This window comes from Cyprinodon variegatus, unplaced genomic scaffold (genome assembly GCF_000732505.1).
Source record: "Cyprinodon variegatus isolate N-32 unplaced genomic scaffold, C_variegatus-1.0 Scaffold706, whole genome shotgun sequence".
Lineage (NCBI taxonomy): Eukaryota > Metazoa > Chordata > Actinopteri > Cyprinodontiformes > Cyprinodontidae > Cyprinodon > Cyprinodon variegatus.
The window spans coordinates 307165-333932 of record NW_015151159.1 but is presented as its reverse complement, the minus strand read 5'-3'; the positions used below and the strand labels follow the sequence as shown (position 1 = coordinate 333932).

At 39.4% G+C, this 26768-nt stretch overlaps 1 protein-coding gene across 4 annotated transcripts in view; it reads right to left on the bottom strand.

Moving 5' to 3' along the window:
- Positions 1 to 24667, bottom strand: part of plxnd1 (plexin D1) — a 105897-nt gene extending 81230 nt beyond the window's left edge. The window contains exons 1-5 of one of the 4 annotated variants that reach the window (XM_015394741.1): positions 23243 to 24667; positions 20201 to 20377; positions 11926 to 12057; positions 9397 to 9497; positions 878 to 1007 (exon numbers count right to left, since the gene is read on the bottom strand). In XM_015394741.1, coding sequence (XP_015250227.1) covers positions 878 to 1007; positions 9397 to 9497; positions 11926 to 12057; positions 20201 to 20377; positions 23243 to 24454 — 1752 coding nt within the window. In that variant the 5' untranslated portion in view covers positions 24455 to 24667. The remainder of the gene's footprint in view (positions 1 to 877; positions 1008 to 9396; positions 9498 to 11925; positions 12058 to 20200; positions 20378 to 23242) is intronic. The other 3 variants (XM_015394743.1, XM_015394740.1, XM_015394742.1) reach the window with 3 other exon arrangements.
- Between the last annotated feature and the right edge of the window lie 2101 nt (positions 24668 to 26768).

The following is a 26768-nucleotide window of genomic DNA, read 5'->3' as shown; positions in this document are numbered from 1 at the left end:
TTTTTTTTTTTTTTTTTTTTTTTAAAGCTTGATGCAGCCATGAACCTGTGACACATTGAGTTTTTTTTTTTATATATACAACACACTTACCAACCCTAATTTTGGGTTTTCATTAGAAACACTTGGTACACATGTCATTTTAAATATATGGGGGAAAACTGGATTTTTTTTCCCTCCATCACATCACAAAAACTCAGTATTTCAAGGCACCACTGCGGATACTATACTATTTTCAAATTACTCAGAAATTCAAGCCACCTTAGATTAGAAGCTGGCACATTTCATTACAGTGGTTTATCCCTTCATAGCCCAGCTATATAGCTGAACATGCAGCGCTGCTTCCAGTGCACCATCAGTTACATGTTTCTGTTTAAAAAAAAGTAAAAACAAAGCTTTATCTTTAATTATGGAGAGCATTCAAAGAACTCAGAGGGTAAAACGGAGCTTTAAATATACACTTGGCATCTGTGTGTTTGTTTAACAGCTGTGTATCACTTATCTAAGCACAAAGGGCTTACATGTGATTCTGTTTAACGAAGTGCATTTAGACTGAGGTGCTATTAGAGTGGTGACCATGAACAAAGGCAGTACTGTTGTAAATCACAAAGCTAAACAAGCAGATGAATGTCAACTGTAGTGAAAAAGAGGAGGTGGTATTACAGGGGGGCTGCGGCATAAAACAGCAGTTGCCTGAACTTACCAACTGGGTTATAATAATAGAGATGTGGTGTCAGATTATAAAAGTGTGTAGGGAAAAAAAAATCAGCTTTAAATACGGTGACCCCATTATTGCCATGCCTTTATAAAGATCAGCAGGCATGACTGTTTCGTTTATGACAGGTGATGGTAACAGCAGGGTGATGAGAGATAACCGTACCTCGATTTTTGCAGAGATGCTGATCTCTGAGGGAGTCAGGGTGATGGAGGGACACTGCTGGGGGCCTTGACCAATGCTGATCCAGGAGCGTGGCATCAAACCTCGGGCACACTCGTTTTGGATGCTGCATCTACATATAAAGTAACAAAATATAATTCATATACATATCGACTTATCACGTCACATTTCACCACACTTTGCAAAGGTATTCCAACCCACAAACTTTATTGCATTATTTATTACATCCAACATATTTCAAGCTTTTAGAAAATGATGCATAGATTTCATTTTTCATCAAACAATGTTATTATATTTGTAGACCAATCTGTTCTGCAAGGGTAGGTCTCTACCAGATTGGCACATCTAAAGACTGTTAAAAGATAGCTGAACCTCAGTTACACTAAGCATCTGTGGACAGTGATATTCAGCTTTCACCACAGACTGTAAGATGGATTTATTTCTAGAATTCAAAAACATTCTTAAAAAAAATGCTTTCATTTTATTATTGCTATGTTTGTATGTTAGAGGTGCAGTCCTGATGAAAAGCAACCCATTGCCATAATCATAGTCTTGCCTCTTCTACATTTTCTTTTAGGATTTAGCTCAATTTTCCTTATATCTCCAACTGACTCTCCTCTCCCCACAACAAGATGCTGCCACCACCATTTCTTTCTTTGCAGATGGGCTGTTCCATATAACAACATTTTAAATGTTAACCAAAAAGTTTGATTTTGCAACTTAATTATTAGTGGACCTTTGCAGCTCCCGACATAGGTCAACCTGCTGCTTTGGGCTCACAACTTTGCATATTTTAGGTGTTTCCCTGCTTCCACATACCTGAGTTAAATGACGGGATGATTATCCGTCTTCAGCCCTTGATATCCTGCTAAGGAGATGAAGCTATAGTTTGCATTGGTTGTGTTGGTATGAAGACACATTTCAGATGCAATTTGTTTAGTAATATATTTTTTAAACTCTCTAAAGCCAAATTAGAGCAGCTGGTTCTATAGTGAGATTAAGTTACCCAAAGACGTTATCTGTTTGATAAGTGGGCAGATAATAACTACGAAGATGACTTCTGAAGCTCACCACACTTCAAATTATTATTTGAATATGTGATGTTTTGGGATTTTTTTCCCACTAAACATTGAATGCATTTTTTGTTAAGAGAACATAGTCCAATAAACTTATCATAGATTCTAGTTTTAATATGGCAGTGTAAGCAAAGTTGGTGAGATTTTTGTTTTTGTTTTTATTGGAGAAAACACAGTTAAAAAGGCTTTAAAATGCACTTTAGTAAAAAAAAAAAAATTTCACCATGTTCCGTTTGACGTTATGATCACATCTAATAATTGCTTGTCATCATGGCATCTTGTAATTTAGTCGTGCATGTGTGAATGCAGAGCTTTAAGGTCAACTTTCCATCCTATGTGGGGAGAGCACCAACTTTTCAGTTTCTTTTTCATTCTAGAACTTGTCAAAGTCTCACCGTTGGGTTTCACGGTCTGCTTCCCACAGATTTATGAGGTGCTCTGGTCTCCTAATGTCACATTCAGACCTCGCCTGTCAGTTTGCCTGGCTCGGCACAGGAGACCACTTGACTCTAGGTCACACATATTGCTATGGTAACCAATCCGGCAGGCGCCAAGATCAGGGACGAGTCACAGATATCAGAATAACAAAAACTACCAGCCTGGGACTTAATCTGCATGAAGCAACAGTGCATCCATGAGTCTGTGTGTTTTTCTGAAGGACACATATAAAGGGGATAGTGTGTAAGTTTGTGAATATAATGAACCTCTGGTACAGGAAAGCTTGTAAAAGGGCATTCAACAAGCGAGGTGGCGTCACACTTTGACTTGTGTTTCACTAATGAACATCAATGTTGGCAGAGAGCTTAGTTCATCTGCAGCTCTGACTGAAAGGACAAAGTGACCTCAGAGAAAGGAAGAACCTAAAGAGGGCCCCATTTAGTGTCCTCCTTACATGCCACATAATGAGTTTGGCGCATCCTACTTTCCTTTCACACTTTAGAGGTTGTTTTAAAGTAAAGTGTGTATCTGTGTGACTCTAAGTGCGGGGATTTGTGTTTTGAGGAAAGAAGATGTTCAAAATCTCAGTCCCAATGGCACTTAGGGACCTGGAGGGTATAAGAGGTCAGCTACCGAGCTAAAAATAAAAACGAAGGCTCTGAAAGCAATCTGAAAAAAAGAAATAAAACCAGCCAGACACAAACAAACTCATAAACTCTGAACACATTCTCAAAGGTCCCAATAAAGTGGATTTAAATGCACAAAGGGATGATAATCATTGTTTGCTTTGGATAATAGGAATGCTGTTAAGACAATTTAAGAGGGCAGACATCACTGATAGGGCAAAATATTTGGATAGCTGCAAAACCCACTGGTTCAATCTTGGACCATTGCAGTAAGTCAACTACAGTACTTTTAGGATGACATATATAAAACAACCTTAATTTATACAATGTTTATGTGAGCTGTGACAGAGTAAAGCCTTCAAGCCCATTAAAACTAGAGCTCCGCCATGTCACAAGTGAATGTTTTTACAATGTTTTATTGATTTAGACTATTAAAACAATGAGATTGGTTGCAAGGAAGCTACATTTGCCTCACTCCACTATTTATTCACCCTCATCATGATGTATCTACCCACTACTATAAGTTAAAGTATCCAACTAAAACTAAATAATGGCCATCAAAGCCTGTAAGAGTCCATCCAACTGTCTAAAATCATTACTGGTATTAGAAATATAAAAACCAACCACAAATTGCTCTCAAGCAGTCCTTTAAAATGAGATATTTTGCACAATTACACTGCAATGCTGTCATTAAATCAGATATATTTCGCCGCTCAAACTGAAAAGCATAATGTCTTTCTATAATCCTGAGTCACATGCTTACTCAGGAGGAAAACAAAAGGCCAAGACCAACAACTCAATGAAATCATGGCACTTTTTAAGCTTCCCCAGGTCACAATGTTGCAGCCTAGACATACTTGCAACCAGACAGTGTTAAATGCAAATTTACCTTTAAGTATTGGAATTGTGGAAGGGAAAAGAAAGGCGTTACAGTGCAAAAATATACAGTGAAAAACTTTAATTTAGCTCCTAAATTGTTTTCATTTTCCACCATATGAATCAAGTGTTTCCCAACAGGTTAAACCCTTAAAAACATCAAAGAGCCCCTATCAGTACAAGGAATTGATGCAGAAGCAATGCCTCCCTATAATTGAGTGGACCTGTTTGTATAATCATTTTCCAACAGGCATTGTCTAACCAGCTGGGTTTGAGTGTATTGGACTTGTGCTATTTATAGCTGCTCTGTGGGTACATTGAATTAGACTGGTTTAGTATGATAATAATAGGACAGTAGTTCTCCTATCTACTTGTGCAAACTAAAGTAGGGTGAAACTGAACAAAGCATGGCAAACTTTAAAATAGATGGGCTGCAGGTGCAGATGACCACACAAGGTGTCACTCTAATGGTCATAGAACAGGAAACAGAATCATTTAGGGAATTTGATGTACTGTAAGTAAGAGAGGGATTGCTTCCACAGGTTTAACTGTTAAGTAAAAAGTTTGTCCATGACATTCGAAGACTTTTACCACCTGTACCTTTAATATCCTCTTCCTGAAAAATGCTCCTTCAGATTGTTCAGCTTATTGGTCAAAAATGTGGACCCTTGCTGAGTGGTCCAGTGTAGTAATCCTACAAAATGTGGTAAATCATGATCTACAGTAGCTAAGTACAGGAAAAAAGGCTTTGCAAGAACTGTTATTTTCCTTCATCCGCACTAAAGATGCTTTGAATCTGAGAGCCTCGCAGGGGTTGGGTACATTCAGTTCAGATCAAACAGAAAAGTAGACTACTATTCTTGTTTCTATTCACACCTACTGCTAATTTAGGATCAGCAATAAACTTAATGTTATGTTTTTAGATGTGGAGAGAAGCCATAAAACACCCACAAGGTGCAGGCAGAACATGTAAACTTGACCAGGAAAGTCCCCAGGCCACCACCGGTATTTTTATTTTTACTGACAGTGCTAACCACTGATACAGTCTTCCCTGATTCCAGCCAAATATATTCAGCATCATGCAGTTAAGTCAAAGTTTTATATTTCGATTACTGAATATCTCAAATTATAGAAAAATAAAGCAAACATCCAAACATTCCATTATGATTATATATCATAATGGAAAAATAGCCATCAAACTGAAAGGGGGAAAGTCTTTCTTTTCATTATTTTCAATTATTTAATTAATGTATTTAAACATTGGTAATTCAAGCAGAAGTGTACGTAAATGCTGCACTGTGGAGAAATTAATTAAAACTAATTTACTTATCTGATACAGATATTAAACAATATAAAGTCTGATAAACAAACTTTGACTAGTTTCAAAAACTGTTAAAAAAAACTGCTTCTACTCCTGCTCATCAGATCTAACCACTTTTCCTGTTTCTGCTGAAGAAAAGCATCCCCACAGCATGATTCTACTTCCACCATGTTTCACAGCAAGGTTGGTGTGCTACAACTGCACGGTATCACATACTGCATTAACAAATGTTGAAACACATAACACATGTAAATACAGACCTCCTCACTGTCAGTCAAAAATCCTTAAATTTGCTTGCCAATCAGCATTGAGCAGCCAGCTTTACAACCCTCCCCTGCTCCATTGAGCCCCTAAGAGGTTTAGCCTCACTGGCAGAGACATATTTTGGCATGTTATCCAATCAGGACTCTACTTGCTTACTGGTTACCTCTATAAACTGAGGCTCAAACCTCATTGGGGATTTTTCATAGAGGCTGACCGACAGCATCCTGCTGTCTTTCAGCCTGACGATACATATTTGATCAATAATTCTACTACAGGTACATCTATAGGGGAGAACTACCATCCCTTTTATTTAGTGAGGAATTGGCAAGGGTTTAGTGTCATCTTTTATTATTTTTTTACTGCCTAGGTTCCACCATGCATGGAGTATTGTTCATTGTTATTTACGTCTGACCAAATTGCCTTACATGTTTGCTGTTTCCCGATTGTTATATGTGGCAAACTACAAGCCTTAAAGCTTTCTTCAAACAATAGCTCTCTCTAAGCCATTTTCCATTAAAAAACTGATTATTGAAGTGCATAACTTATAGCTATCCCTCTGTTAGAGAATGAAAACAACAAACTCACTCATAGCATTTTTTTCTTTCCTAAAATGTATTCACACCTCTCCTGTTAATTCAAACAGCAATTTTCTCAAACACTGCACTGTGAAGAAATTAATTCAAAGTAGCTCACTTTCCCGTGAAACACTAATACAAACGGCGATGAAAATACAGTTCTGACATGCAAACACTCCTCCTCTTCCTCTCCACACTCTGCCAGACTTTAAAAAGCTTTTCACAAAAGCTCCCTTAAAATAAACAGAGTCAACATTTTCAGCTAAAATATGACCTGTGAAAACTCATCACCCCCCAGAGTGTCTGAGGAGGTGGGAAGCCAGTGAGGCTGTTAAACAGCAGCAGAACATATGAGTTTCTGAAGTGCTCACGCCGACACAAACGCACCCAAACACACACCAAGTTAGTGGGAGATAAGAACATGCAGATAAGCATGATAATTTGTGAATAGCAAAGAAGGCATGTCATGCATAATTTGCTTCAAATAAAGATGTTTAAGTGCTTTCCTGTGACATGTGGCAGATTAAACCAGTGCCAGCATGAAAGCAGTGATCAAGGACTGGGTTTTATCTCTACTACAGAAAGTAGCTCCATCTTTTTGACAACAATGCCGCCTCAAAAGAGTGAACAGATATGTTTTCATGTACCATCCTCCTGCAAACATACTGAGAGACGTCAGAGCCATGAGTATAATCCAACTGGCCCCTCAAAGGGACAGTGGTGGCTTCACAGATTTTGAGAACTGTTTCTTTTTTTTCACACTGTCTGCAGTTGTATAAGACAGTGAGGTGATGAAGGAGATGATCCACCCCCACACTTCATCCCCCAGGCCTCGAAACCACAGAGCCAACCCAGTGGCCGGCAGGCCTGGCCAAACAGTGCATCAAACGCACAAACACTCATGACATCAGCTCCCTGGCCTCTGAAAGCCAGAGAGAGACACACTCAGGCTGACACTTGCACGCAGGCTTACACACTTTGACATTTCCTTGTAAAAAGAACCAGTGTGCTCGCTCCCTCCCACTACCATCAGCACAATCAACGCTCCTTTGTAGAGGGATAGGAAAGGGGACAGGGGCACGGAGGGGAGGAGAAGACAAGAACTAAGGAGACAGGGCAGCAGGCTGAGAGATAGATGGCTAAAATTTTCAAAGCTACTGGAGTATAAGGACAATGAATTAAAAAATAGAAGGCGGTGGGCAGGGAGAGTCTCTAGAGTAAAAAAAAATGCAGTGAAGCGAGAAAGGAAGCGGAATAAAGAGACAACAGATAGATAAATAAAGAGAGGAGACAGGGAGATAACAGCCAGCAGTGGCGGGTCTCAGTTAAATGGAGCTCTGGGCGAGTCCCTACTTCTGCTGAGCTCAAACTCCTTTCACCTTTTCTTTGTGATTTTAATTATATAAAACTATGTTCTAAACCATCTCTGGATAGAATAGAACAATCTTGCACTGGTGGAATAACTTTCGATATCTTAGAGATAATCAGTGCAGTCAGGATTCCCCTGACATGAAACCACTCAGTTCCTTAGTCATTTATGTTTGCTTAGAGGAAAACATTGCTATGAATTTCTAAAGATAAGAAAAGAGTGGAGAAACAGTAGGTGCTGTGAACAACCTTTTCTAGTGTTTTGTGTCCCTATTTATGTGTAATCTGAAAAAAGTATATATGCAGTATTCTATGGTGAAATATGGTTAAAGCTCTCTGAAATATAAGAAGTGTCAATTCTCTACAAGGGTTCAGTGTTATTTTTGTCAGCAATGACGATGGCGAAACTTATTGCGTTGATGCAATAATTTTGTGCTAAATGTGCAAAACGGCATTTTCCAACATTTTAGTTAACATGACTTGAAATGTAGGTCCGGCATTGCCATGGCATTATAAGGCAATTATGTAGGTTCTGTGTAACTTTTTATATCAGATGCCTGTGAATTTAAATATACTTGAGCAGCGGTAACCGATGGGTACATTTTTAGAAATCAAGCCAAAGTAGGATGTGTTGGCTTTTGGATGGGAACCTCGTTTGTCTAAAAGCTTTCCTTTATTTTAAATTGTGTTAGCTTATCTGTCTGCTATTTTAAACAACATAATGTGTTGAATTAGATCTGCTATTCCCAAAACATTTTTGAGATACTTTTTTTTATAAAGTAGGGCATTAATTCATAAAAAAAAGTTTATTTCAATTCTATAAATCAAAGTTCTCTGCCCAACAGCAGTCCAGCAATTGTACTGGAGCTGTCACTCTGGTAAAGATGCTGGTTGTTATTCGAAACTGTAAAGGTTAGCTGTGGATGAACTCATCATTTAGAGAATAGGATATGAAATAAAGCTTATCATTACAAAGATTTCTCAGAACTTTAATTTCCTTATTCATGCCAAATTAAACCTGATAAATATAGTATTTTGAGCAGATCGCAGGAAAGAAAACTGTGTAAACTGTGTTTAAGTTCACAATTGGCTGTACATACATGCTACCCTGGGCATTCAGCCCTATCTGTTATATCAGTAATAGCCACTGACAGTGAGAGAGACTGACCACGTAAGAACTCTACATTTCCCACCCTTCTGTATCTGAATGGCCTCTGGCTATTTGCTTTTATCACCGGACCAAACTAATACACACCCAGACCCAAACAAACGTAGCTCAACAACACCCATTTTCTGATGTGGGTCCAGACATCCCATCCTGACACAGCCACATTAATCACTGTGTGCTTTCACCAGCTCACAGCTCCACTTCAGCCAAGTGACTCCTCACTGGGCTCTTCCTGCCTGTCACTCTTCCCATCAGACTGACCGAGAGCCAGGGGAGCTCTCCAAACAATGATGTTTCCTCCAAGTCAAAGACTCAGTGAAAAGCAGATCAATCGTCATCCAAGGATAGTTTCTCAAACCGAAAACCCACTCTGTTGGTGCCAAGACTCAACCAACCAACCAACTTTCAAACTGAGAGTGACAAATCCCAAAACAGGGAAAAGAGCCCCAGTGATTTTCACTAATCCTCAAGTATCAAAGCAGGGGGCAGAGGCGTTTCCACAGAGGTATCAGTTTTCCAATTTATGTACAAAAACAACAACTATGTGAGATTATATTTTGTAAAAAGCAGTAGCTGATCTTGCATCCTTAAAAAAGACAGGAAGTGAATCTTCCCACAGTCAAACTCCACTTGCTGATAACATCAACAACCTCGTGGCATGAGTGTGACACCAAAGCATATGATTATTTGATTGAATCATGTTTTACTGGAAGAAAGGAAGATGCTGAGATGAACAGATAACAAGCAAGAAGAGGGCCTTTGAAGTCCCTGAAAAGTTGTTGTTCTCACCTGTTCTCCAGGGTGCACCAGCCACAGTAGGCGTCTCCAGCGCCCAAACAGTCAGTGCAACTCGTCCACAGATCACATTCTGCCACTTTCACTCGCAGCATCTGCACCAAAGTAGCATCAAAGCACAACCAAGTTAACAATTTTAAGACAATTTAATGTTTTTTTTAAGGAAATATAAAATTTGGTAAGAGTCCTACATATGAAATAAATAACAGCAGATAACTGTCACAGCTCTGACAGTCGGTTAATATGATACTGAATGCATAAATGCAACATCTGCTGGCTGTGGCTTGTCAGCAGTTGGGATTTGCTTCTTTTCCTCTGTTGCTTAATCTTTGTAATTAGGTCATCTGTGGGATTTGGACTGCTGGGCGGACATAACAAGCAATTTAATGATGTCGTGTGGCCTCTGGAAAAAAAAAAAAGTTTTTTCTGGCATCCCCCATGGATTAGACACTTTGTTAAATTAAAAATAGCATGTACACTGCTGTGAAATACAACAAGTTTAGGCCTTAGTTATTTAGGGTAAAACGCTTAAACCAAACATTATTTTGTCATTATTAACATGAATCCCTTCCTGCAAGACTGTTTCCTCCATTTAATTTTATAGCCTTATCCAACAAATTGTGCATTGTAGGTTATATAAAGAACATTTTTTTCATATAATGCATAACATTAATAATCCTCTTCTTTAAGACTGTCGTAAAGCATTTTTATTCCAGAATTGCATTTAGAGAGACTGGTACAGGAGATCTTTCTGCCCACCGCTATTAACGTCTAAGAAAATTTGCTAAAGGCTCTACCTTTATGTACAAAGTTGACTTTCCCATTATGACCGATAAGATGTTTTTGAATTAATTTGAATTTGTTATACAGAGCAATGTACCTGGTTTACACTTGACTGGTTGAAGTTCGACTTCAAGGAATTATTTGTGTCAATAAACAACTTTACATCAGAGACCACAAAAATCACATGTGCTGTTCTCCAAGGTTTGATCATAGGGCCCTAGCAATTAAATACCTATATACTCACCCAAGCTTAGGTTATAATAAATTAAATAAATGACTATATAATGATGACAAACAGCTCTATAATATCACCAGGTGATTTAGCAAATATTAAGCACTAGTGAAATGTGTACAATAAATAAATAACGGAATGTGACAAGATTTTCTTCATCTAGTAACAATTTTACAAACAAAGGAGTTGTGATCAAGGGTGAACAGGAGTTACTTCAGCTTATGTTTAATGTTATGTTAACCTACAGAGCTACAGCTATGCGCATGGGGCGTCACTTTGTTGCCGTAGCAACGATTGCTTTCTTTTTCCATTGGAGGAAAGAGGCTGTTCCATTCTCGTTTACACCCCCCCACCTTTAATCAAGGCGCCTTCCACAGCTGCGAGTGTGACTTTATTGCGAGTGAGACTTGATAGTTAAGAGTTAATGGTTATGGAGCGGTTTGGGAATCAGCATTAGAGATGACCTGTTGACTCCAGGTCCCCCATATCTGCTTTAACCTCACTAGAACTAACAAAGTAGAGCACATCATCTCAGTTTTAAAGTCCTTACACAGGCTCATAGACGACTACAATAAATACCCTGAGTTATTTCAAATCAGGATTTAAAAAACATTTAATTTTGCCTTTATTTCTGTTTCAACTGTTTAGGAATGTCCTCCATTTACCTACTTAAATGCCTTTAAAAACAGTTTCATCCCTTGGTTTTATTGGCAGTCTGATACTTTTGTTTTTGTTATTCCTAAATTTTTATTGATTTTAGTTGTGTTCCCTTGTTGTTGTTATATGGTGCATTTGAAAAAAAGCTAAAATCATAGAAGTGGGACTGTTGTATTCACACTGTCAGGTAAATAAACATTATCTTGAGTGAGTTGTCCAACTTTCCTTTTCCTGGCTTTACTGTTCCTCTAGCTGCACTGTATTTTTTTCTATATTTTCCCTTTCTTTTTTTTTGCAGGTGAAGCACTATGAACTGACCTATTACTGAAACACGAATTACAAATATATTTGCTTTGCGTTTCTTTTATTTTTTTGAACTTTTAATTTTAAAAGTGCTTAATTTTAAGGAAAGATGTTTAAGATTTCAACTTAACAGCAGAAAGTTGTGGATAGTGCAGCATTTATCTTTGCAGCAAATTGTCATGCATGTCTAAAAAAGCATAAGCTCATCAGTGTGCATTTTAAAATGTGTCTGTCACAGGAAACATCGTGATTTCATCTCTGTGCAGAAAACAATCAGGTACACCGGTGAGAAAAATGCTGAAAGTGCAACCACATGCAGACATACGTGCTGCAGTTATGAAACCTCCTTGTAGCTCTGAAGTCTAAAGGAGCGTAGAGCATCATACTAAATCTAACCATGTTTTGCTAGATGGGAGCAATGAGCCTCCACTGCATGTTAGCAGATGTATTCTGAATGTGGTTCCTGTGGTTTTTCTCCATGATGACATCTGTGAAGACAAGCAGTAAACATCTACCGACTGAAAAATTGTCTGCGGCTGTGTGCTTACATGGTGAGAGGTCATGACATAAAGGAAGTTGCTGTTGTTGGGGTCGAAGGTCATGATATGGTGGACTGCTTCTGCGGCTGGTAGCTTCGTGGTCCTCTGGCTGGCCAAGGTTCTGTTTGGCAAGAAGGTCAACTGAGGGCAAAATAGAGAGAGGTTAGATAAGAAAGGATCAAACCAACCAGAGAACCTCCACTCAAATCCACCAGCTTTTTCTAAACACCACATATTTTATCAGACAAGATGATTTACTAAATATGGCATACATTTGTTTTCTTGGTTTTAGTGACTCACACCAGAATATCTGCTTAGAGGCTGCATCCACCTACAATGTTTGACAGGTTTCACCCATCTGCTGCTCAACTAAATACTTTTTGTACTTATTGGAGGCTTCAAGGGCTGCCCATTAAAATATTAATGTAACCATTAAAATCATCATCAGCTTTTTTAGCATTCTTGTTTGGAGGACAAAGGAAGTGGTCAAAGGCATAAAACTGATCTAAAGGTTATGAAGTGTAGCTGAAAGTCAAAGAAAAACTTCAGCAAATAAACAACAGGTAGATCAGTCATCCTACATTTCAGCATTGCCGTATGCATGACTTTTAACCAACTTGTGTTGATTTATATTTTTTGCAAATTTACAAATTGAAGATATTAAATAGGAGAGAACTGATTGCATGATAATGAAATGTTCTTCAGGGGGAGCAAATATTGCAGAATCAATGGTCAAATAGAAGTGGCCCAGCTTCCTTAGATAGTAAACCATCCACCAGCTGGCACTGTGAACGACTGAACCTAAACAGGAGCTTCTGGTATAACATCTATTTCTGACTATTTTGTTGAATTGAAGACTTTAAAATAATCACTATAGCTTGTTCAGAGTTTAAGGCTTGTGCAATAAAACTAAATCAAATGACTGAACTGACCTGAGCTGAACTGAATGGGACTAAAATAAATTACAAAAGAAATGAACTGAAATATGATTAACCTGATTGGACTCAGTTGTATTGAACAGAGTTTAATTCAGCTAAACTGAGGTGAACTAAATTGAAATGAACCAAATCTAAAATTTTTTAACTGAAACAAACTGAATGAAATTCAGAAAACTTAAATTCAGACTTAAATTATTTTTGTGACAGGCGACTTCAATTTGTGATTTCATTTTTTTCTTACATTGTTTTCTTTTGCGTGAAGACACATTGTTTTTGTCTATAAATTTAAAGGCTTTGATGTGTCGCCATGATTTAAAGAGGCACCTTTAACTTCATTACCTGATAAGAACATTTTTGTAAAATTGGTCAGTTAGAACTGGATTAAAAATGAGTGAGTCTCTCATGTGATATTTGAATTTACCAAATGTTGATCCATTACCATGAGAACTTTCTGCTTAAACAACTCATGAATTAAGGTTTTTGTCTGACATGTAATCATGACAGAGTCAACTAAACTAAAATGAATTGTGATTGGCTCTAATACTGTATATTTTAATAACTTCCAGAAGGTCACACGGTTATTTAGTCATAATCTCTATTTGCAAGCTTTGGGAAAATTCCTTTAAATGTTTATTTTACATGTTTTTATTTTTCCACCCTCTTAGAACACATTTGCTTAAGCATTGTGCCCAATCTTGCTCTTCTGGGTTGTGATTTATTTACAGACTTGCTTTCTGACAGCCCCGGATAATAAAATGGTTAACATGGTCACAAACATATGCACACATAGACACACTCACAAATGAAGACCTTTGTAGGAAAAAACAACAGTGCTGAGTGTGACTTCCTGTCACGCTAACAGAGAAAGCCCTCATTTCTGCAATTTGTTAGGTTCCTCTTCAATGGGAACATCCTGCCATTCGTAGAAACAGAGCGATTTTATGACAAGCAAGGGCTCTGTTGTTGCTACATCTGTGGGACACATGAAGAGACTTGGAACAGCATTCATAGTTTCTGTACAGTTCCAGTGTCAAATTACAGGAAAAAGCTCAATTTATTTATTGGGAATTTATGTGACAGACCAACACAAAGTAGAGCCTGTGTTTTAAATGAAAGAAAAATAATGCATTATTTTCCATTTTCTTTGTTTTGTTTCTTCATTCATAACTGCCACCCCCCACCGTTCCCATGACAGTTTTGTCATGGATTAAATTTGACTAGCCATGCTAAAAAAATCATAACCCTCACTATTCTTTCAGAATTTTTCTGTATTTTCAGTCTTGCTTTCCTGCTTAAAAGATATGTTCCCTTCTAGATTTTATGCTTTTGCTGCCTCTGACCAGTTTCATTCCATCCATCCATCCATCCATCCATCCATCCATCCATCCATCCATCCATCCATCCATCCATCCATCCATCCATCCATCCATCCAACCAATCAAAATCTACAGCCTGCAGAAAACATAGGTAGTTAAACTGAAATAAAATAAAAAAACAGTAATATTTATTTACAATATAGGTGTATTTTGAAGAATCGATTACCGTAACTGAACTTAAGTTAGGAGTATCAATGTAAGGGAGAAGGAATACCAATAGGTGTCACACTTTACAGATCTTAAGGACCGAGTGTAATTTTTTGCAAAGCTTGTTTTAATAAAATATATTGATGTTTCTGGGTGTTAGATTTTAGAATTGGAAAAAGTCCAAAGTGTTTGGGTGTTTTTGTAGGGGAAAAATGTCACCACCCACTGGGCGGATAATTTTAAATCTGCGCAGACAGAGGCTTAGTAAACCTCGGGTAAAGGGGATTGTCTCAGCTTTCAAACATCGCTGTCGTTTTCTAACACCACCCACCACTGCTATAAGCAGACACAGTGGGGATAGTAAGCAGCTGTATTGTGTCTTCAGCCCGCGCCCCAGTGACTGGAAACACATGAACAGATCGTCACAGTGAGGAGCCTGCAAACAGCAGCCCACACACCTGGATGGAGTAAAGAATAGAAGCTGAGCTGTGGCACAAAGCACCACCCGGTCAGCCAGCAAAACACCTGCTGCACTGGCAGGTCGCTCTGTCTTCATTCTCTATCTATCTTCGCACAGATCACAGACACTATTTAAATACGGACGCTCAGCTGCTGTCCACTCATTTCTTCTGCCCTTTCTCCACATGTGAGTGTGTGTTTGGATGCGTACCTGGGTGTAAAATCAGGAGAATAAAGATCGACAAAGGTGGGGCAGTAGGAAAGAGAAAGCAATTGGAAAATATACTTTAGAAGGTATCACAATACCTTCAATTATTGTTCAGCCTTGAAGCAGACATCTCATGTTGTTTGATTAGCACATTTTTACTTGATTTTTAAAAGACAAAATAATGATTGAAATATTTTTTTGAGAAATGAACCGCTGTCGATAAAAACGTAAGACATTCTAAACCACAACAATTCTGGTTCATTCTTGGTTGCATTTTTTAGAATAGAATAGAATTCAACCTTATTGTCATTCCACTGTCACAAGTACAGAGCAATGAAATGAATTCTCTGCAACGAGATGAATTCTCTGCAACGAGATGAATTCTCTACAACCCATCCCCTTGGGGAGCAGTGGGCTGCCATTGTGCGGTGGTTTAGGGTTCAGGGTTTTGCTCAGGTACCCAGAAAGGCAGTCTGTGGAGTGGGGCTTGAACTCAGAACCTCAGGATTCCAAGCTCTATGCCCTAACCACTAGGCTACTAAACCCTCTATTTTAGAGGCCTTAGGTGAAAAGTTTAAGTAATGAAATGCATGATGGGAATGTCCAGCCAACACACGGTTTGTCAAAGAAGTGGGTTCTGTGTCCCAATGATAGATGTGCTTTAGAGCAACATCAGCAAATCAATGTGGAAAAAGTAGCAGTGGGTAAGTGAGAGTAATCATCAACATTAAAACTAGGACTGAAAAGCCACTCATAGAGGAAGAAGCAATTTTTCCCAAAGCCCACACATGGTCACTCCCAACTCTTCAAACACTGACTAGCGAATCGCATACTGGTATGTAGGGGATACAGCTCATGTCATACAGTATATTGACGACCAGAGTAAATGACAATTTGCAGACACTTGAATCTCAACAAACTTTTAAAGACATTTTACCAACAATTTTATCATCGGTAGCTTTAGGAGTGTATGCTCTAGGGTTAGGGATGGGTTAGTGCTACTTTTTTACTTTGCAGTTTATGAAAAACTTTCGCAAGTTCCTACCACAAGGTGTCATGCACCCTGCGCATCAAATAATGACAAGTGGGGTACCTCCATCCTTTCAGTATCCGACTTCACAGGGTCTTGACCAAGCGTCAGCATTTGATGAGGTGGGAGTGAAACTGTCTTGCATATTACAGCAAAACCCAGATTACCACTTAGAAATGCAATCAGTGACAAAGACTATGCATGTCCTGTGGTGGGGACTAGTGCACTGCAGAAAACAGACAAATTAAACAAACATCTCAAGAAGCAACTAAGAAGTTCAAACTTTGGTGTAAATGAATTCCAAATTAGCAATGACCAAAATAACAACACCAAATTAGTTATTAAAGGGTCATAAAGACAATAAAGTAAATGTTTTGAATCAACAATCACTGAGCCTTATACTTAAGAAGGCAAACTACTGACCTCAATTTATCTGTTGTGTCAGGTGAAAATGGCCATAATAGCGGCACATTATTTTCAGAAGCTTGTAAAAAATGCTCCGCTATTTTATCTTTTACTCATTAGTCTGCCTTCAAGCAAATAGAAATGATTCTGTTCATCCAAACCGCAATGGTTTAGTGGGATTTAATATCACACAGTAATAAAAAGGTTTTGCGTCTTTCAAGATCCTTTATTTAAACATCTGGTCCGGACTGTAGAAAGACAATTTTAATAGAGAATTAAAGGCTTTTTTACATCAGAAGTGAAATAAAAGCAGAGCTAAATGGGGGGCAGAGGAGTGATGTAGTGAAAGATGGAGGGAGCAAATTTGGATTATAGGGAGGGAGTGAGATAGAGACGGAAGCTGCCAGACACAGGGAAATGGAAGTTAGCCGTAATGGGGAGGGAGAGACTTCATTAAAAAAATGCATGTAATTACAAATTACTTCAGTGAGGGCTCTCTCAAAGACAGTAAAGGAGGTCTAACTTAATCTGAACCACTGCTCCCCTGTGTTTAGACTGAGCCAAACTCACAGTCAGAATCACATTACACACACTAACAGCACCATTAACCTCTGTAACAGCTCTATCCTCAGGGCACACACACACGCACAATCAACACACACACGCTAATTCACACACACACAAACAATCAGAACCACAAAAAGCTAAAAAGCACAGCAGCTTGTTGCTGCAAGGTCACTGAAACACAACACACTCTGGATTTAACAAGGTTGACGCACACGCATGTATAATCTCTGGGTTTGTATCCATCTAAGTAAACATATGGAATCACTAAACCCACTTGCACTGGCCTCCAGACAAAATCCAACACCTAAAACACAGCCAAACCTGCAATCAGGCAAACAGATGCATGCAAACACACGCTCACACCCACATGTTAATCCCACTATCCTTACCTGGACTTTCATTCAACATTTATTTTTACTGCCATACCCAGATCTTTACCATTACTAGTAGATACTAGAAGTAAACCAAAACTAAACTCAATTCACAACTTAATGCTAAACCCAACACGTAACCAAAGAAGTGAACTTTTCCTCATAGCAACCAGTTGACTGGCCCCTACAAGTATCTGTAAGTCCCCACAATGTAGCATATTCCTGGGAAATAGGCCTTACACCGTTCCCACAAGGTAATAAACACACACACACACACACACACACACACTGCTGTTTACACCATCCCAACCAATGTGGTGCATCTGGTTTACAGCAAAAAGCCTCCGAAAAAACAATTACTGCAAGCTCAGCTGGGGCCAAAGCAGCGCATTTTTCTGAGGCAAGGGAAAACAATGAAAGCCATGTATGGTTTTAATGTCGTAAAAGGTACAGAGCTGATGCAAAAAAAAAAAAAAAAAAAGACCCTCAGAGTAGGGCTTGCGTTGTTTCCATGAGCATCTGAGGAAAGCAGATTGTTGCGCTTGCAGGGAGCTCAGTCAGGGGTGACTGGGAATGTGACTGAGACAGGAATTAAGGAATGCTGTTAATTAGACACAAGCTGGATAGTCGGTGGGATGTGTAAAAGCGGAGGTCGCGGGCCAACACATGGTAGGGCTGAGTCATGCATCCTCCCAGCGTCTTGTTAAAGAGCCTCTCTCAGACAATAACCAGGTTTGAGGAACATTAGAGCACATGATTAGGGCTGCTTAGGGATGACCCAAGGATGACTGAAACAGAGGCAGATGGGGGGGGGGATTGATTGTTGACAGTGCTGGAAAGCTGCAGGATGAAAGCAGACAGTCCTGCTTGTTCTCTGAGTGTTTTTCTCACACACCTAAGGTTAGTTTTATTGACTGATGCGACAGCCACTTCAGAGCAGCCGTGCGTGATTCCTGATGCCAGAGTTTTTCCAAGCTTCGAGGCTCAATCAGATGAAAAGCCTGAGCTCCAATCGGAGGGGGGTCAATTTGAACAGCAATAACTCTATAACCTGAGGAAGTAGTGCTTTAAATCCCCTTTTAACCCTTTTCCTTCATTCTTTCCCATACGTTTGTAATGTGTAGAGCGTCGTAGTCATTTTTTTTTTGTAATGGTGACCGCATTTTACAGGGTTTTATCCAGTAGCTGAACATAAAATACCAAGTTGATACCAAAGTAAGAGCAAACGGTTAGAACTTCAGAAAGTTTTTCTACAAATGAAAATCTGAATAAGTGAGATGTATCTTTGTATTTAGCTGCACTGTGCCTTCAGTTCCATCCAGGTATGTAACTAACATATTTTCACAGGTATTTCAACCAGTTCTGCTCCAGCAAAATAGCTCAAACTCAATCAGAGTGGATAGAGAGGGCCTTTTAAAATTATCTGGCCATTCTTGATACAGATGCTCTAGTGGATTTAGGTCAAGACTTTGAATAGGCCTTTCAACCCCATTAATTTCCTTTGATCTTAACCATTCCAAAGCTACTTGTTTAGAGTCTTATTCTAGTGGGAGATTAACTCCACCCCCCTCTTAAGTATTTTGCTGCATCTTACAGCTTCCCAGTTGCAATTCCTGCATCAGCAGGCATTCTCTTGGTTATTCTTTCTTTCTAACTGGGAATTTGGAAGTCCAAATACTGACAACAAAGACAGCGCTCCATTATATCTGCACAAAGTATCAAACGGCAGTTGTTATCACATTTTTCATGCATGCAAATGACTGCTTTAGTATAATAGGATGGGTTTGGAAGGGTTTTGTAGTTTAAGAGAAATGTAAACAAGCAGGGCCGTAACTACCATTTAAAGACACAAAGGTCATGTCCTCTGTATTTTTTGTCTAATAAAGTAAGGTAGATACTGTGCCAGAACTGTATGGGTTTTAAAAGTCAGATGTTTATTGCATGATACTTGAAATATTGAGTAAAACCACAATAGAAATATGTTGAAAGGGTGGCTTTCAATAACAAGAGTAAACAGATAAGGCACTATCGTCAACTTAATAGTGTATTATGGCTTGGTTGTCTATTGTAAATACTGTAGCAAATAGGCAAATATGAAGCAACCTATCTGATTTATACTGGAATGTCTTTAGTGACACATTTCTAACCGTTAATATAGAATCTTCAAAGGGGAAAATTATATAAAGATCAAGTTTGAAAGTTTATAATGCCTGTAATGTCTGGTAGGGAAACGGGAAGAGAGAAATGCACCTAATAGTCATTATGATCTTGCTTTCGCCACTTAAAACTCTGAATATAGATAGATTTAAATAATGGAAATAAAAGTATTTTCTGGGAGCATGCCGCTGAACCCACTGAGAAGTGACGGACTCTTGACCTCAGTATTTTTTTGGGGCCTGCAAGCAAGTTTTGCATAACAGTCATATGTTTGGTCTGTTGGAGGGACTTCCCCTGCCCTCGATGGCCACAGTTTTTTGACTAGTGGGGGATGCAAAATCTGACATTTTGCATGGAGATAATGATGAGATGAGATAATGAAGAGAAAAATGCAGGAAAATTTGGGCTAATCTGAATCACTGTTGTCACTGCAATATGCAGCACTAGTGTTTAAGTTACAATGTGATAAACACCATAAAGGTCTGACAGCATGTTTAGTTTCCTATTTCTTATTTTACCCAATAAAGGAAACACGGTCTTGTTGATAAGAGGCGGAGATCTAACTGTCAGAAATCGTATTTGGACAAAGTTTCATTCATCTTCAATGCTATGGCAGTGTGCCTCACCTTATGAAGACGTCCGTTACTGGTTCCTAGAAAAACCACAGTGTGCTGGTGCACACTGTCCACTGAGACCGAACTTAGGGATGAGTACTCAAAGAGGGGAGTGGCCCTGAGGGGCCTCCGTAGAGCTAGAGGATGCTGCAGGTGGGCGGCGCCGCAGTCCAGCTGCTCAGGCTGCAACTGGAAAGGCAGACAAAGGCAAAAAGACATCAATCCTCATCAGTTTTTCACAGAGATCAGAAGACAGAGGAGCGCAGCGCACAACAGGAGCACCGTGTGATTAATGTCTGGTGGAGAGCAAGTGTTGTGTGATAGGAGCTATCACTCTGGTGCTACTATTTCCTCTAAATTACTTTGTGGGCATGTCAGTGAATACTTGAAAAGGGATTACAATGCTCTTCAACACTCATAAGACTTTGCTTTTGTCAAATCCTCGGTAAGCAGTGATAAAACATTTGTGCCACGCTTGGATGAGCACCAGGATCTATTGGGAATTCTGTGAATATTTTAGAACATGCTCAACCCAAAAAAAAGGAGAGGAGAAGAAAAAGCAAAAAGAAAAGAGAGAGAAAGAATTAAGCGCAGTGGATATTTGTAGAGTCGTTTCCCACGGGCCCCATGCTAACAGCCTCATCTCTCTTACCATAAATTGTGTCTGACTTTCCTTCAGTGCTGGCCTTCAAACTGTCAACTACAAAAAGGATCACGTGTCCAAAGCCACTTCATGTTAAACCAAGGGAACTAACTTTTCTTCTAGCAGTATTTTTATGACATCAAAAGTAGAAAAACAACTCTGGACTGCATCGATTTAAACAAGAAGCAGTCTATCTTAGGGGGCCTGAGGATCAACTCGGATGTTAGATCCATTCAGGCGAGTGGTCATGGATAGAGCCGCCGGGGGCCACAGACAATAAGGCGGTGCCACTGAGGAGGGCAGCTCCTTACTTGTGGCAGAGCATCCTTTGACCTTCACCCTACCAGCAGGAACTATAACAAAAGAAATCATGTATTTCATCACACTCCCAGTTCATTTTGACTTCATTGTGAAAAAAGCATCCAAAAGAGGTAAATATGGTGTTCATCTTAAAGGTTTCCTTAAGGGCAAATATTTAGCCTGGTATGTGAGTGGAAATACAAGATAATGTCTGACCACGGGACATAAACAAAGCGGCTATTTGTACTCCACTGCTGCGCCAAATCTGTGGTCGAGCTATAGTTAGCGACACTAACTCACAAACAGTAGCTGGAAAACATAGTAAACTGTTAACCCTTTCTCTGCTGCAGATCTGATAAGACGGAGAGGGGAGGGGTTGCTGGGTGTGAGAGGAGTCTGAATTCCCACAACCTTTCAAGTGGCTCTGAAGGATCTTTTCAGCTCTAATGACCTTTACTGCTTACATAGAAGATCCTCTCTCTGAGTCAGGAGCCTCGGGGCGGAGGAGGTTAACTTTCTGTCTGAGATACAGTGGTCATGATTCCCCCCCCCCTCAGGATCTATAGCAGCCTATGGTTCAAAACTAAACAATTCTGTAAGTTGGAGTGTTTTACTTGTCCTTGTTTGGGAATAGATAATAATGATGCATAACATATCAAAGCATGGAATGAATAGCAGCAGAAAGGTTAATGTATTTTAATGGCATAAAGTATGGCATTGCACGCAGGTAGGCATACATTTCAGTGTTGAAATATGTATTCAGATCAGGGATCAAACTTACCCTTTTAAAATAACCTTTAAGTAGGCATTAAAATACATCATTATCACTGCTTTAGATTGTTTTCAAAAAAATTGGTCTGATGTAATATTTTAATGTTGAATTATATATTTTTTACTAACTTTAAGAATAAAATCACTTTAACATACAAAAAATTTTTTTTTGAAAATTTTTTTACCTTTTTTATTTTTTTTTTTTCTAAAACAAATTAATATTTTACATGATTGAGATGTACCTTAACATGATTTTGAAAATTTTACAATTGAAAATCTGAAAAGTGCGGTGTGCATCTATATTAACTGCCCCCCTGTTAATTTTTGGTATGGCAACCTACAGTTACAAGCCTTTTAGAGGACTTCCTTGTCCACACTGCACATCTGGAGACTTATGTTTTTGCCAAACTCAGTCAGATTGGGAGGAGAGCACCATTTTACAGCAGTAATTAAATTTTCTTAGATTATTCATTAGATTTAAATCTGATTTAAACTGTGACCTTTCTTCCCTCTGGTCAGCCTCTTATATTAGTTGTTGTGGATTTTCTTTCCCCAGGATACTGTATGTAGCTCCATCCTTATGTGACTGACCCATGAAGCTGCTGCCACCACTATTTCTCTGTTATTACATTCTGTTCAAGGCAACATGTTGCGTTTTCATTGATTAGGCTTTTATTCTAATAGGAGCTACTAAGGTGTGAATATTTGACCTTTGATGCTTATTGTTTGCACTGCATGTTTGAATTGTTTTCACAATTTCATCCACAAAAAATGTTTTCACAAAATATGGACCGTAACTTTCTTTATACCTCACTGCTTTGCTCTAGTTAAAAAATAAAAATAAAATAAAATAAAGTGTATATTTCTGTAGAGACTGTGCCTAAATTGGAAAATATTAAAATATTGAGGCAAATTTTGAAATATATTCTCTTCAGTTCTTGGGTTCCTTTAAATCAAGACTTAAAAACACATTTGTTTAGGATTGCCTTCCACTGTTCTGGTTAAACAGTTCAACTGAAAAATCATGAGTTCAACTTTTTTATTTTCTTTAGTTCAACTGTTTTTAATGTTCTTTTTTGTTTCTGTGTTTTTTATTTTATTTTTTTTTACCCTACTTGCTTTGATTCTATTTTATTTTCCTATATTTTAATCATGTAAAGCACTTTGCATTGTCTTTGTACTGAATTGTGCTATACAAATACATTTGCCTTGCCTTGTCTTGCCTTACCTGCAGATCCTTTATGACACTAGCTTTTCGAATTTATGTTTAATGATTTTTCTTTTGACATCAATCCATGAAGCAGCTATGGTCCAGTATTTAATAGAGTGTGTTTCCTTACCACCAGGTTTCCCTTCTGGACGCAGACGGCCCCGGAGCCTTGGATAACGCTGTCCAGCACCTGGACGTCGCTGCTCGGGGAGTTGGAGCAGTTCCTGCGCCCCTGTCTGATTTCCTCCTCTATGTCTCCAAACTTGAACGCGCAGAGCGCAGACTTTGCGTCCGCCTTGGAGAACACTCCAAACAGATAAGGCTGCGGGTCTCTACCGCCTTCTGCGGGGACCGTGGCGGGATACACAGACAGCAGGCGGTTATAAATGTTCCCGTTAGATCCACACTGCAGGGGCATCTGGATGTAGGACTCGGTGAGCTTCCTGCTCTCCGGCCCGGTGGACTTTCTGGGACTGTCGCTGTCCAAACATATCCGCGCCAGGATGCTGTTCGGCTGGCTCTCCTTGTGGCCCATTTTGGCATCATTGTTAAAGGCGATGTATGAGTAAGTTTTCTGGATGAAGGCGTGAACGAAGTTAAGTTTGTTTTTGGTTTTGACCTCCTGTTTGATTTTGAACACATTATCCTCAGAGGGATTGATGTCATAGGTGAAGAGCCTGGATAGATCCTGGGTGTTTAAGGAGCGGATGGCGATCTCCGGGGTGTTCTCGAAGCGCAGGTCCTCTTTGCTGTGGTTCTTTGGGAAGAACTGAGTCCCAGCTCCTGTGTATGTGGCCCCGACTAAAAGTCGGGTGTTCCCCCCGTGGCTCTTGAAGATGAGCCCCACTGTGGACGCGTTCGGGTGATTGGCGGCGATGTTCAGCATGCTGGGGAAGACTGTCTTTTCGCCCCGCGGTGGGAACTCCACCGCTATTTCTGAAATATTCCCCATCCTCCTCAGCTCACAGAACCCCTGGTACACAGATCCACACACCACCACGACCCCCTGATCCCGATCGAGCTTCAGGAGCTTGTTGTAGTTGTCGGTGAGGGATTTGGGATGCTCACATGGAGCCTGAGGCAGCTGTGGCGCATGGCACAACAGGTTGTCCTCCACCGGTCCCGTGCTCTTCTCCACCTCCACGCTCAGGGTCCCGTTGAGCTGGTACACTGTGTTGACGGTGGCCAGGTAGACCTTTCCAGACACAGGGTCCACCACGAAGTTATTGGTGAGGTTTGGAGAGGAGAACGCCTGCTGGATGTGAAGCGCGCTGGCGCTCCTGCGCGTCTCCAAAGCCAGGACGCCGAGGAGCAGGACGGCTATTTCCATCGAAGGAGGCATTCTTCCTTCTGACCGGCTTCCGCGTGTTCTGTGCCGAGGGGTGCATTGAGCAAAGACAAAAATGTCTGTTTGTTCTGACGGCGACAATTGGAGAGGAAAGGCTGTTTCCTGCTCAACGGCCGAGCCCAGAATGACGCGATAAACGAGTCGTGTTTCCTTTTTCAGGCTGCCTGCTCTGCCTCTGTCCCCCTTCTGCCCGCTGAGCAGCTCAGCAGAGACGCACTACAGACTACTAGGTCAAGATTTATTTTTAAATAAAGCTACTGAACTATAAAGTAGGATACATATTTTAAGACGCGCAATTTATAGACATTTAGAGATAACACATGCATCTAGTGATGTTTTCTGAAACACAGAAACCTATTATAATATTTTTTGGATATAATAAAGCCTATTCTTTCATGGTAGCAGGGGTGTCATCTCATTAGTCCTGACAAATGGTCCTGCCTCTCTGCTCTGACATATATTGTCCTATGAGGGCACTCTGTCTGTCTGATTGATCTGTGCTCTCATATGGTTTTTATTCTATTATCAAAACATTGACTCAGGTGACATACTGTGAAAATAGACTTATTTACAACTTTACAATCTCCCTAAAAGGTTTAGAATGTCAAATTTAAAATACCAGGCTTTGACTCAGCCATGAACTTTTAATGTGGCTTCTATCCTAAACAGTTTATCTTAAAACAAATAACACATTGTAATAACCTGCTTGCATTAAAGTAAAATTCCCTTTTGATTCAGTTTTCTTTGGTGGGAGTCTTTCAATATTTTCTCCCTTAGATAAGTAGAGTTTCTTCAAAAACATCCAACTGGAAACGACACCTCTTGTCCTCCACTACCTTTAAGTAACCAACATCTTAACCAACATCTTTCCCTTTAATTATAGCTTCGTCCTCTGGGCATTCCAACCCAGATCTTTTTGGGTTAAGCCTCCTTTGTTAATGTGAATGTGTGCTTGGACTCATTGTGAGATGAGTAATGAAATCAACCCCTTATCTTCAGCTCTCTAGCAGGCATCTAAACTTTATCGGTCGGCTGTGACTCATATTTCAGAACATTTGTTACTGATCTTGACCCCAAAAACCAAGTTCAATCTGAAGAAAATCAACCCAGATCATGGCTCAGCCTCCCACGTGTTTCACTATGTGGAGGATGTATTAGAGACAGTTGCAACACTTCCTGCATTTGACTCTGCTACTCAGAGATGGCTTGGATTACAATAAACTTACATCCATCTTTTAATAGTTAAAAACTGTGGAATATGCAACTTTATTTACCTACAAATTTGTCATCAATACCTCATCCTTCAGGTGTACAATAACTGTACTTTACAATATAATTGCATCATTGACTTTTTTATTCAGATATATTTTTATATACAAAGTATAATTAGACTATTTGCTGCATCCTCATCAGCACATAAACACTTGGTTATATAGACAAGGCAAGGCAAGACAGACAAGTGTTTTTAGTATAGTGTAATTCAGTACATGGACGATTCAAAGTGCTTTACATGAATTAAATAAAGATGAAAAAACAAGCCAAAAGATTGTTAAAACAAATAAAACAGTTGGACCCAAACCTTACACGAATAACACCTCAGGTAACAGTTTAACTTTAAAAGGCAGTTCTAAACAAATGAGTTTTTAACTTTGATTTGATTTAAAATAACTCAGGCTTTCCGCACCTTTCCAGTCTTCTGGGAGTTTGTTCCAGATCAGAGGAGAATAGGAACTAAATGCTGCTTCTCCATATTTGGTTCTAGTTTCGGATTTACAGAGTATAGGCTTGAACTAGAAGACCTGAGTGGTCTAAGAGGTTAATACACTGACAACAGATCTGTTATGTATTTTGGTGCTGATTCATTCAGCGATTTATAGACTAACAGAACGATTTTAAAGTCTATTCTTTGGGCTACAGGGAGCCATTGTGAGGACTTCAGAACCAGGCTGATGTGCTTTACTTTCTTAGTTCTATGAGAACACAGGCAGCAGCGTTTTGGATCAGCTGCAGCTGGCTGATGGACTTCGTAGGTAAACCTATGAAGACACTGTAGCAGTGATCAATTCTACTAAAGATAAATGCATGAATGAGTGTTTCTAGATCCTGCTTGGACATCAGTCTTTTCATCCTGGAAATGTTCTTCAGGTGATAAAAGGCTGACCTGGTAACAGCCTTTATGCGCCTGTGAAGGTTCAGCTCTGAGTCCATCATGACACCAAGATTTCTGCCACAATCATATATAAAGACACCGAAACGATGGAACTGATTAAATGCAATATATTGAATAAAAAAATTAACCAAATTTGCT